This window comes from Monodelphis domestica, chromosome 5, assembly GCF_027887165.1.
Source record: "Monodelphis domestica isolate mMonDom1 chromosome 5, mMonDom1.pri, whole genome shotgun sequence".
NCBI lineage: Eukaryota > Metazoa > Chordata > Mammalia > Didelphimorphia > Didelphidae > Monodelphis > Monodelphis domestica.
In genome coordinates, this window is record NC_077231.1 from 126,668,093 (window position 1) to 126,679,986 (window position 11,894).

The following is an 11,894-nucleotide window of genomic DNA, read 5'->3' on the forward strand; positions in this document are numbered from 1 at the left end:
TGGAAAAGAGAAGATGTGGGGATGACATAATAGTACAAAACTGAAAGGCAGTTTTGTCAAAGAAGCATTAGATTTGCTGCTCTCCTTCCTTAGCTTTAGAAGTCTGAACAAGGAACAATGAACGAGTAGAAGTTGCAAAGAGATAAATGTAGGCATGCTGTCAGAAAAGACTTCCTAACATTTATAGCTATTCAAAAGTGGAATTATTGTCTCAAGAGGAAATGGGTTTTCCCTTCCTGGAAGCTTTTAAGCAGAGACTAGATCATCACTTGTCAATTATATTGTATTAGAGGCTTCTTTTGTGTATGGGCTGCACTACGTGGCTTCTGATAGCCCTTCCAACTCTAAAGTTCTGTGATTCAGTAAAAAAAAAAGGCAATAGTTAATTATAGTAGTAGACACCACAGATCTTAAGTTTAACTCTTGTGTTTATGTATATATTCCTTAAGAATATGGTCTTCCTTAACTCCTAACCTGTGGAATAAGGCAACCACATACCCCTCACTCCAGCTACTACTCGTGTTGCTCTCCCTTAAAGATATACTACAAGACTCAAGAGAAATAAATCACCTAATGAAGCAAGGGACAAATTTATTGGAACCCATTCCTGGCTTGGAAGTAGTTGATGAGCTTGTTTGGGATGATTGATGAGGTAATACACATTGCTTCTATTTGTTAGATAGAACTCACATCCTATTAATTAGTAACTAAAGAATGTGTTGATTTATGTGTGTATCTGGCTGCCCAGAACAAAAAAGAACCAGAACCTACTTCTCCCCATTAGCTTAGGAATCCCTGAATTTGCTAATGCCTTAGATAGACTTAACACAGGAATATTCGGCACAAAACTGGGGTCAAGAGAGCCTCCTTCCAAGAAATGTTTCCAGAGAATTCTCCTCCTGACTCCTCCTGAGTGCACCTTCCACAGCCTCCTTCAAAACCTCTCCAGGAACTCTCCCTCCAGGCCCTCCCTCCTCTCAGACCTCCTTCAGAGCATCCACTTCCTCTTCAGTCCTCAGACCTCCTTCAGAGCAAACCTCTCTCAGACCTCCTTCAGAGCAAACCTCTCTCAGACCTCTTTCAGAGCAAACCTCTCCCAGTCCCTCTTCAGAGCAACCTCCTCAGTTCTCCTTCAGAGCAACCTCCTCAGTCCTCCTTCAGAGCAACCTCCTGACTTCTCCTTCAGAGCCACCTCCTCTTTAAGCAAACAATCTAAGTTCCCTCCCCTCAGTTCTCACATCTACCAATCACTGTCGATGTCTCCCCTGTGCCAATGGTGGCTCTAGCTTAACCCAGGACTGCCCAGAGGTCTGCCCCCTTTGCATATGTCTGTTGAAGGTCATATTCTCAAATTATTAAATCTTGATCTTTACTGCAGCCCTTCCTAAATCCTGTTACTCTGAGTAGGGTGGAGATTGTAGTTTCCAAGACCTGGTTCTGTCATTCCAAGTATCTCTATTGTATCAATTCTAAAATCAATCATGACTCAAAGAACTTCCTGTTCTATGCTTAAGCATAGGTCAAAGCCCTTTCCATTGTTTAGCAAAAGGTTTCTGTCCTAAAGTAGTCTTAAGTAGGGAGGAGAAGGATCCTCCCATGCCAAGGAGTTTCACATTCCAATAGAGTTCTTACTATCAGTAGGAAATTTTTTCAAGTATGAAATTTCCCAATGGGGAAATTTCCAACATTCATAAGTCTAAGAAATTTTAAGGTTTACATCAGGAACATGATATCTGGTGATAAACTCATTGTATTAAAAAGCATTATGATAAAATAAGTTTTGTTTACCCTCCCAAATTTGTTAATGAAATGTTTATTAAGGATTTAGTATGCAGATCGACTTTGTAGATGACACAAAGCTAGAAAGGAATAATTAATATGATGATAGAATTAGGTTTCAAAAAGACTTTGACAGGCAAGAATAATAAGTGGAATCTAAAAAAAAAGAATTGTGATAGTTTTATATTTATATTTAAAAATTACACAATTTGGAGAAGATTTAAGGGAAACCTGATAGCTGTTTTTATGGGAGTATTACATAAGAAGGACTGTTTTATGGAAGAATTAGGTTTGTTCTTCACCAGAAAAGGCTGGTATTGGAGTCATGGATGAAAGTGGTAGAGACCAGATTTTTGCTGAATTTAAGCACATATTTTCTACTAATGAGAGCTACTCCAATGTGGAACAGGATGACTTGGAGTGAATAATGCAATACTACATATTTTAAACCAAGGTTGGATGTTCACTTGTTTTATTTCTACTCAATAGTTTCAACAGTGTCTGACTCCTTATTACCCCATTTGGGGTTTTATTAGTGAAGATAATTATAATGGTTTGCTTTTTCCTTCTCCGGATAATTTTACAGCTGAGGAAACTGAGGCAAACAGGGTTAAAAGATTTTCCTAGAGTCACACAGATAGTAAGCATATGGATTTGAATTCAGGTCATCTTTGACTCCAGACCTGGTGCTCTATCCACTGTGCCATTTAGCTGTGGTCATTTGTTAGGGACAATATAGATGCAATTTCCATTCATTTATAGATTGGAGTAATATTTCTTGAGCCATGACAATAAAGTAAAAAGTAAGGTAAAACTTCTGTATTTGGAGTTAGAGGACCCTGTTTCAAATTTTGACTTTGCTACTTACTATCTATATGGCCTTGAGCAAGTGATTCAACCTTGATGATCTTCTCATCTGTAAAATGAAGCTATGCTAGATGTCCTCTAAGGTTCCTTCATAGACCAAAATCTATGAGCCTTTGACCTCTACTGGCCTTTCCTTCCAACTCTCTGATTATATGATTCATTATAATCCTTGCCTCATGGAATCCCTTTCTTCCCCAAGACACAGTGCAAGGACCATCTTCTTTGTGATATCTTTCTTGATCTACCAAGCACTAGTAACTTCCCTTCTACTCTACTTTGTTATTGAAGGCCAAGCCTAAGTAAAGCATATTCAAGGCTTAAAGATGCAATTAAAAAAATTTTTTTAACTACAATTTAATACCACTTACTAAATAAAATTAAAAAAACAATTTTAAAGGATATAAAGTTAAAACAACACTAGGATCCTTTTGAAGAACTGGCACAGGTAGGAAAACATTCCCTAGAAAGCAGTAGGAGATGAGCTGAAACTTCTAACACTAACTCTCCTGTGCTGGTTCTTTTATGTAGTCAACAGCAAGGAAGCAAAATGACCTCTCTTCCCTTGTAGTCCAGCCCAGGACACATAAAAGTGGTATTGCTTCTACTACATGCTACCCTATAGTGGCAAGATCCCTAAAATTTTCTATAGAATCTTCTACCTCAAAAATAATATTAAACCAACCATAATATAAGCAGCCCTGGAAGAAAACATTATAAAACATTATAAAAACATTATAAAACAGAAAATATAAAAAAGTTTTTTTTAAACAGTGAGGAAGTGATATCAGGGGAAATTCTTAAAAGTTTTTGGAGATAAAACAATCAGATACTTGAACATTTAGGTACACTAAACATAAGACTATCTCCTTGTCTTATTATGGTTTTTTACTTTTAGCTTTGCTAATTTCTCCTCTGATTTTCAGGATTTCCAATTTGGTGTTTAATTGAAGATTTTTAATTTGTTCTTTTCCTAGTTTTTATAGTTTCATTCATTGATCTGCTCTTTATTTTATTGATGTAAGTATTTAGAGATATAAATTTTCCCCCAAGTACTGCTTCGGCTGCATCCCATTAATTTTAGCATGTCTTTTCCTCATTGTCATTCTCTTTAATGAAATTATTGGTCTTCACGTGAGAAAATTTATCTTCTATCCCTCCTTTTCTCTTCTCTTCTCTCAATGTGTTCCTCTTACTCTTCTCTTGATTTTTTTTATTTCATCCCCTCTTATTTAACTTTCTGGAGAAGGTTTAAGAAGAGAGGGGGGTTTATAAAGCCTTAAAAAAGCCTAAAAATAAATAATAAAATAAATATAATGTTGCTACTTAACAGATTTTCACCTATTGCAAGGGTCTCTGGAACATAACATTGCCCTAATAGTGATAAAGTTCTTGAGTATCTTGAGTACTTAAGTACCTGTAAGGAATTAAAATTTAGGGTTTGACTAAATATATGGGAATTCTCAGATAATACTGTGGAAGCCAATTTAAAAATATTATAGCTCAAGTCAAATTGACTTTCAATAGCTTTATTTACAAAGAGGTGGAAAGAGCAAAAATAGAGAAATGTAAAAGAGGGTAGAGAAGATGGTTAGCCTATCACCCTAAATATTGCTCCAGTCCTTGGATCAGGCTAAGAGGGCTTGTTAATCTGTAGCCAGAGGACTCAGTGGTGAATTAAACAGGAGTTCTACCCACATGGCCTCCTCCAAGAGGGGAAGGCCTCTCCAGAGGCCAGGAAAGGAGGGTCAGCTTCTCACTGACCCAAGTGAAGCTCCAAAGGAGAAGATCCAAGAGCAGTCTTACCAGAAGCAGTCCAAGAGCCAGAGTCCCAGGTCAAAGTCCATAGTCATAGCTCCAAGCAGCATTCCCAGTCCAAGATCCTACAAGCCCAAGAGGCCAAAGACTCCTTTGGACAGGAAGTTCAGGACTTTTGTGGCCCTTTTTTCATGTCACTTCCTGTCCCTTCCTCCACTTTATGGGAGCCAATTACCATTTTTAAATTTGCTTAGCACTGCCCAAGGGGTGGTCAGTTACTTCTGGAATTGTCACCCACTTTAGTAAGTAGGGGTGTTTTCAGTTTTTGTTGATTGATTTAAAAATAGGCAAGGGGAGAGTTAATCCTATCTTCACATATCTCAAATATCATTTTAGTCTCTTAATTATTACCTTCCAATGTTGGAAATGTGACCAGTTTAACCTTATTGAAACTCTTAAGTTTTCAGTTTTCTGTTTACCTTTTTATGCTTCTTTTGAATGTCAAATTAGCTCATAGAATTTTCTTTTCAATTCTTTTTTTGGGGGAAAGGGTGGGAGTTAGGAATGCCTGTAAGTTCTACATTTCATTAAATGTTAATTTTTTCCTCTGAAGAATTATGTTGTTTCACTGAGTATTTGATTCTTGATTGTATTACTAAATCATTTGTTTTTCAGAATATCATATTTCATGCTCCCCAGTCCTTTAATGTAGAAGCTGTTAGGCCCTGTGCAATCCTGACTAAGGCTCTGTGATGTTTGAATTGGTTCCTTCTGGCTACTTCAGTACTTTCTCTTTAGTGTGGGTATTCTAGAATTTGGCTATAATATTCCTGCAATATTTTATTTTGGTGACTCTTTAAGGAGGTGATTAGTGGATTATTTCAATTTCTTTTTCCTTCTTGTTTGAGGATATCAGGGCAGTTTTTCCTGGTAATTTCTTATAACATAGTGTCTAGTCTCTCTCTCTCTCTTTTTTTATCTTGGCTTTCAGGTATTCTGATGATTCTTGGGGTTGTTACTCCTTGATCTATTTTCCAGGTTAGTTCTTCCAGTGTGGTATTTCAGATTTTCTTCTAATTTTTCATTCTTCTAATGTTCTAATGTCTTATGGAGTCATTAGCCTCCATTTGCTGAATTCTAACTTTTAGAGATTTATTTCCTTCCTTAAGCTTTAGTGTTTCCTTTTCCATTTGACCAACTTTACTTTTTAAAAAGTATTTTTTCAGGGTTTTTTCCCCCCTCCATTTCCATTTGGCTCATTTTAGTTTTTAGAACTTGCTTTCTTCAGTGAATTTTTTTCAAAGTTGTTAATGCTATCAAATTTTTATCATTTGGTTTTTTAATTTCTTTTGAAGGTCTTCTAATCAGTTCTTTCATACCTTGAGTCTTTATATGTTTCCTTTTTTGGCATTGTTGTCTTGTTCTGAATTTGTATTGATCTTCCCTATCACTAAAGTAACTTTTTGTGTTTAGGTTTTTTCTTTCTTTCTTCTTTCTTTCTTTCTTTCTTTCTTTCTTTCTTTCTTTCTTTCTTTCTTTCTTTCTTTCTTTCTTTCTTTCTTTTTCTTTCTTTCTTTCTTTCTTTTTTTTGCTTATTTTTCAAGTTATTCTCCACCCCCATCCCCCATTACCTTACTTATCTATTGAGGTTCTGGATAGAGAGAGTACTGTTCCAAATTTTTTTGTATTTAGTTTAAATAAATTAGTATTTAGTAGAATATTTAGTATTCTTTTCTGGTGCTTTTCATAGATTTGGCTGCTTATGGGTCCCAGAATATCCACTAATCAGCTCACTTAGCTGGCTTGCTGTAGGGAGGCTTGCTGATGTTTTGTCCAGCTGGATTCTGCTCCATGTGCTCTCAGTTCTTCAGTTGTTTGTGGTCAGGGCTGGTCCTTGTTCCCCTAGTTTGTTGTTCTGGGCCATGTGGCTTATACTGGACTAGTCCACACTCTATTGAATTTCCTAGATGCTGCATTTGAAGTCTCCCTTTTCACCCAGTGAGATGTGTCCCCCTTGTTTTGCTTTGCCTTGAAGTGATTTATTTTCTCTCTCTCTCTCTCTCTCTCTCTCTCTCTCTCTCTCTCTCTCTCTCTCTCTCTCTCTCTCTGTTATTGTGAAAATCACCTTTAAAGATGTTATAATATTAATTTATGGTCGCCAAGGAATTTACCTATGAACTTCCTAAAATGAAACACTCAAGTCAGAGTGGAGTTTATGGTGGTTTAATCACAACGGGAGTAAGAAAAAGGAGAGGGATAGAAGGAGAGAGGAGGAAAGGGAAAAAGGTTAACTCAACCTTCTGGCAGAGCCAGAGGGAGTTTAGGCAGGAAGGCCAAGGTAGAGAAGAGAATCAGTCCTTGACTCACGTGACCAATCTGAAGGAAAGCTGTCTGTGGGCCTCCTCCCTGCTCAAGCTCCTAGCACGAACTGCCACCTAGCTCTGTCCACAGGAAGTGAGTGAATTCCCGAGGCTGTTCCCTACCTCACTTCCTGTGCCTCACAAGTGCCAATGGTGACTCCAGCTTGGCTTAGGACAGCCCAGGTGGGCAGTTATTTCTGATTTGTCATTGACTAGCACATGCCCATGTCATGTGGGTGTGCACAATTTTGAGTGCTAGACAAAGCAAGATGGAGATTTTAAAATTCACATGTGTGTGTGTGAGAGTGTGAGTGTGTAGGGTTTTGGCAAGCTCTGGTAGTATTTTACTTTACCATCTTATCTCCCAGCATTCATCTCTTAGAGCCACTAAAAATATGAATCACCTCTCTGAAGCTGAGATAACCCAGTGTAGGTCTGTATTAACTGAATCAAAATAGCTAAGAGTTATATAGGTCACTTGCATGCAACCTATCCTGAGGCCCACATTGACACCAGAGATTTGCTTGTTCCAGGCTCACCAACCAAAATTTCCCACTTTCTAGCAGCCCCATTGGATGGTGTGGTAGAAGGAATATCTTAAACTCTGACTTCATGGAAGTTAGGCTAGTTTTTCCTAAGAAGTATTGCAACTATCCTTAAAGAGACTTGGTTGGCTCAGAGGACCAAAGAATTAATATTTTCATTTTATTTCCTGGCTGCCTGAGTATAAAATAACCATGAGAAGCTTGCCTCAGGTGTTCTTTGTTGCTTGGCAGATGGAAAACTTTTGATGGGCAATTCAGGCAAGGAAGCTTTGCTCAGATGAATCAACTCAAGGGATTTTCAATGTCATTCTTGTTATGTATTCTTCTACTATGGCTAAACAGTTCTCTTTCTGTTAATTGCTGATTGATTTATTTTTGCATTTTTCCATTATTAAAATAAACTACCAGGGACTTGGCTTGAGTCAAGCATTACCCAGAAAAGACGGCAATGCATTTTGGCAATCTAATAAGGATATACCCCTTTCTTTTATGGAAATTGGATGAAGCATCCTCTTCAAAGTTATTCAGGGACTTAAAATCTTAATCAAGGAAACCAAAGAATCTTTTTCCCTCTGTAATCCCACACCTGTTCCCAGTCTTGGATAGTTTGCTGAGGGACAGCTTTATGACCCTATAGCAGGAAAGGATGGCTCCTTTTTTGTTGAGATACCTATGATCCCTCTAATAAGAACATAAACTGCAGAAGGAGGCCTTTTTAAATTATTGTTTTTGAGAGATTATTGAAATGGAAAGAGTTCTAGAAAGAATGTAAACTTTGGAATGATAGACAGGAAATTTCCCTAAAGTCGTAGATATGAGGGGAAACCAGCTTTTAATAGATCCTTTGACTTTTAGCACCTGCAACTCTTGGAACTCCCTCCTCCTAACCCTAAATCTCCTTTTATTATTTTATAGGAAAATGTCCTTTTATTCTGGATGTTTAAAAGAGAGCTAGATGGCTCTGTGGATAGAGCCTCATGCTGGGAGTCAGGGGGACCTGTTTTCAAATCTTGGCCTCAAATCCTGGCTCTGTGACCCTGTGCAAATCACGTAACCCTGTTTCCTCATTTTTTTTAAACTCTTTTTTAAAAAACTCTTTTAAACTCTTACTCCCCATCTTAGAATCAATACTGTGTATTGGTTCTAAGGCAGAAGAGTGATAAGGGCTAGGGAATGGGGGTTAAGTGACTTGCCTAGGGTCACACAGCTAGGAAGTATCTGAGGCCAGATTTGAGACCCAAACCTCTGATCTATAGGCATGGCTCTCACTTCATTGAGCTACCCTGCTGCCCCTACCTCATCTTTAAAACGAAGGAATCATAAATCTGGTCTAAGACACTTCCCAGCTGTGTGACCCTGGGCACTTGACCCCCATTGCCTTAAAAAAAAAACATGAAATGAAGGAATCAGACTAGATGACTAGATGGCAAAAGTAAGCTCTGTGATGGCTGGGGCTGTGCCATTTTTGTCTTTGGGTCCTTAGCACCATGCTTAGTAGATAAGAACTTAATTAAAAATTTTAATAAAATGCTTGTTGATTTGTCCATCCATAGATAACGCATCAGGAAGTGCTGGAAGTGGCCTCAGGGGAGCTGACTCAAAATCTTACTTCTACTTGTGTGAACTTGGGCAAGTCCTTTCTCCTCAGTTTTCCTGTCCTGGATGAGATCTCTTAAGCCTCTTCTCTCTAAATCCAGGATCCTGTGAATTTCCAGTCCTTCCCAGTACTAACTCTACAACCTTATGAAGAGGACAAATCTTAATAGGATCTCGACCATTTTACGGTAGATTTTGATTTTGGATCTACCGTATTATATTGAAAATATAAGAAAATAAATGCGACTCAGGATAAAGATGGGTTTGGGAGGGAATGGGAAGCTGAGAAGATTTCTAGCTTTTGGGTGAGGGTCATCAAGGCGAGGTTCAACCAATTTCGGACAATATGGCCCCAGTCCGGCCTTGACCCCAAACGGGCAGGGCAGGAGACTTCTGACCCCGGCCCCTAGGCTCGAGACAAACTGCCCAGCGCCCAAATCCCCTGCTTCTCTGATTCTCTCCGGAAGGTAGGGCAAGGGTGGGGTAATGGGTGTGGTCAGAGGCGGGACCTAAAGTGCGAGGTGCCTTCGGGGAGGAGCCGTCCCCACGGCGTCATTTCCAGCGACTCCCCTCACGTCATCTACCACCGTCACTTCCTGCCAGCGCTGGAGTGGACCGTGCTGGCGGCGCCCGGCTCGGCGCTCCCCTCTCCTTTTCTCCCTCCCTCCCTCCCTCCCTTCCTCCTCTTCCTCCTCCTCCTCCTCCTCTCCCTCCCTAGGCAGCTAGAGCCCACCCCGCGCTGACCCACCTCTCCGCACGGAGGCCGCTCCTGACCTCAGCGCCTGCCGGAGCAGCTCCTTCCTCTTTCCCTCCGCCTAGCCCCCCGGTGTCGGGACCAGGGCCTTCCCTGGAGTGGCCGGAGCTTCAGCCGCCCCGCAGGAGCAGCCGCCTGAGGACATCAGCGACCCCTCGGCGCCTCCCTGCAGCCGCCCGCTGAGGCGCTGCCGCTCCTGCCACCGCCGCCATGGCGATGAGGCAGACTCCGCTCACCTGCTCCGGGCACACGCGGCCTGTGGTGGATCTGGCCTTCAGTGGCATCACTCCCTATGGCTATTTCCTAATCAGCGCCTGCAAAGGTGAGCGAGGTTCCGGGCCTGGAGCTGGCTCTCATTGGACTGGGAGGCGGAGAGAAAGGAGTAAGGCCGTGTTCGCCGAGTTTCTGCTCCGGAGGCCCTGGGCCTCCCCGTGCCCTTGCCCGCTTCCGGGGGATCCCAGGAGGAGCCCGTGGCCCCATCTTGAGAGGCGGGCCCAGCTGCCCGCTAGTCCAGATGCCCCAGCTTGGAAGGGCTGGAAATAGCTTACGAGGTTTGGGGGAGGGGAGGTCCTGTGGGGGCTCTTCCAGGGAGGCCTTCCTTCCACGGGGTAGGGTCTCTGCCTTCAAGTGGGGTACGGAAGAATTCTTAGGTGGTTCCGAGGGCACATGGCTAAGAATTGGAAAGGCAAACTTCTGTAACTTTCTGGCTAAGTTACTTGGGCATAGGCTACGATGTAGGCTTTTATTTTCTTTTTTTTTAATGATTTTTGCCTACACCTAAAGATTACAAAGTATCCACTAGTCATTAGCCAAACTTCACGATAATCTTTTCAGAAGTCAAAGGACCTCCCTCTTTTTTCTATTTTAATATATTCACAAATTTCTAAGGAAAAACCATCACATGAACATTTTAGAAGCAAGGAGACACGTACTGATTTTCATGTTTAAATATGTACTCAAACTTAGGATATTAGGCTTAGTACTTAACAAGGACCATAACTTTATCATGGGAGATATATTCCTCCTTTCAGGGTCTTGCAACAGTTCTCCCTTCCATGCTTTCTACGGAGGCTCATGAATTGTGCTCAAAGAAATTTACCACCTGGTATGGCTTACCTGGTCTCTTAAGTGTAGTAATGGCCTATTAAAGGCTTAAGTAAGAATGTAGGCAGAGCCTGCTGTCTCTATTGCTGTAGTTTTAGACTATGAAAAGTTACTGCCTCATCAGCATGAATCATTAGGGAAGGACATATAAAGAGTTACTCCAATTTAATATATAGCATGAAGCTTCTGAAAATTGTTTTTAATGAGATTCAAAAGTATAATTATTAAATTTCAGTAGAATATTTTTCAGCTTTAAAAATATGTTGTGACTGGGTTGTTTGCTATGTTATAATTTTTATTTATTTCCATGGATTTTACATATGAATTAGAACTTGAGAAAATTACAAGTTAAGTTTATTATATTAAGTTAAAAAATCTGTCTTCAAATGTATTTTTTCATCATATTACATTTTTTTGTTTGCTGGTGCTTTATGGTGAACTTTAAAATACTTTCTATTTTTCCCCAAGCCCTTACTGTGAGAATACCTTTTGAAGATTTGTTGGGCTTCTCACATGACTTTTGATAGATCTTTTTTGTTGATTTTATTTTTCAATCCATACCTTCCCTCTTAGAATTAATGCTGTGTATTGGTTCCAAGGCAAAAGAGTGGTAAGAGGGAGGCAATGGGAGTTAATGTTACTTGCCCAGGGTCACACAGCTAGGAAATATCTGAGGCCAGATTTGAACCTAGGACCTCCCATTTCTAGGTCTGGCTCTCAATACACTGAGCCACCCAGCTGCCCCCTCTAGTTCTTATTTTTAATTGTGAGGTTAATAAATTATTTCCAGTCATTTATTTTTTTCTGATAAGGCCTGTTCTTCCAGGTGAGGAACTTGTTGACCAATGCAGATCTGGTAGCTTCTTGTACCTTTGTCATAGAGAACTGCCTGAGATACTGAAGGGTTAAGTGATTTTACCCAGAGCCACTTAACTTTTCTGTTTGTCATACAGTTCTAAAATTAAGTTGTAGAACAATACTTTTCTCACTGTGGGAGTTCATCATACTAATAAAAACACATGTTCAAATAAAAAATTACAGTTTTATTTTTAAAAAACTATATTGATATTTGAGATATTGATATTTAACTTTTGAATTTCTGAGAATGCACTTGAAACACTTATTAATCAATTA

The 11,894-nt window shown here is 39.9% G+C and overlaps 1 protein-coding gene and 1 long non-coding RNA gene across 2 annotated transcripts in view; one reads left to right on the forward strand and one right to left on the reverse strand.

Moving 5' to 3' along the window:
• Positions 1 to 8,325, reverse strand: part of LOC103101051 (uncharacterized) — a 42,928-nt gene extending 34,603 nt beyond the window's left edge. Inside the window, exon 1 of the long non-coding RNA XR_472641.2 lies at positions 6,769 to 8,325. This is a non-coding gene — a long non-coding RNA (uncharacterized LOC103101051). The remainder of the gene's footprint in view (positions 1 to 6,768) is intronic.
• A 549-nt stretch (positions 8,326 to 8,874) lies between these two features.
• The window catches only part of STRAP (serine/threonine kinase receptor associated protein), a 21,956-nt gene continuing 18,936 nt past the window's right edge, over positions 8,875 to 11,894 (forward strand). Inside the window, exon 1 of the mRNA XM_001363774.5 lies at positions 8,875 to 9,978. Coding sequence (XP_001363811.1) covers positions 9,867 to 9,978 — 112 coding nt within the window. The 5' untranslated portion in view covers positions 8,875 to 9,866. The remainder of the gene's footprint in view (positions 9,979 to 11,894) is intronic.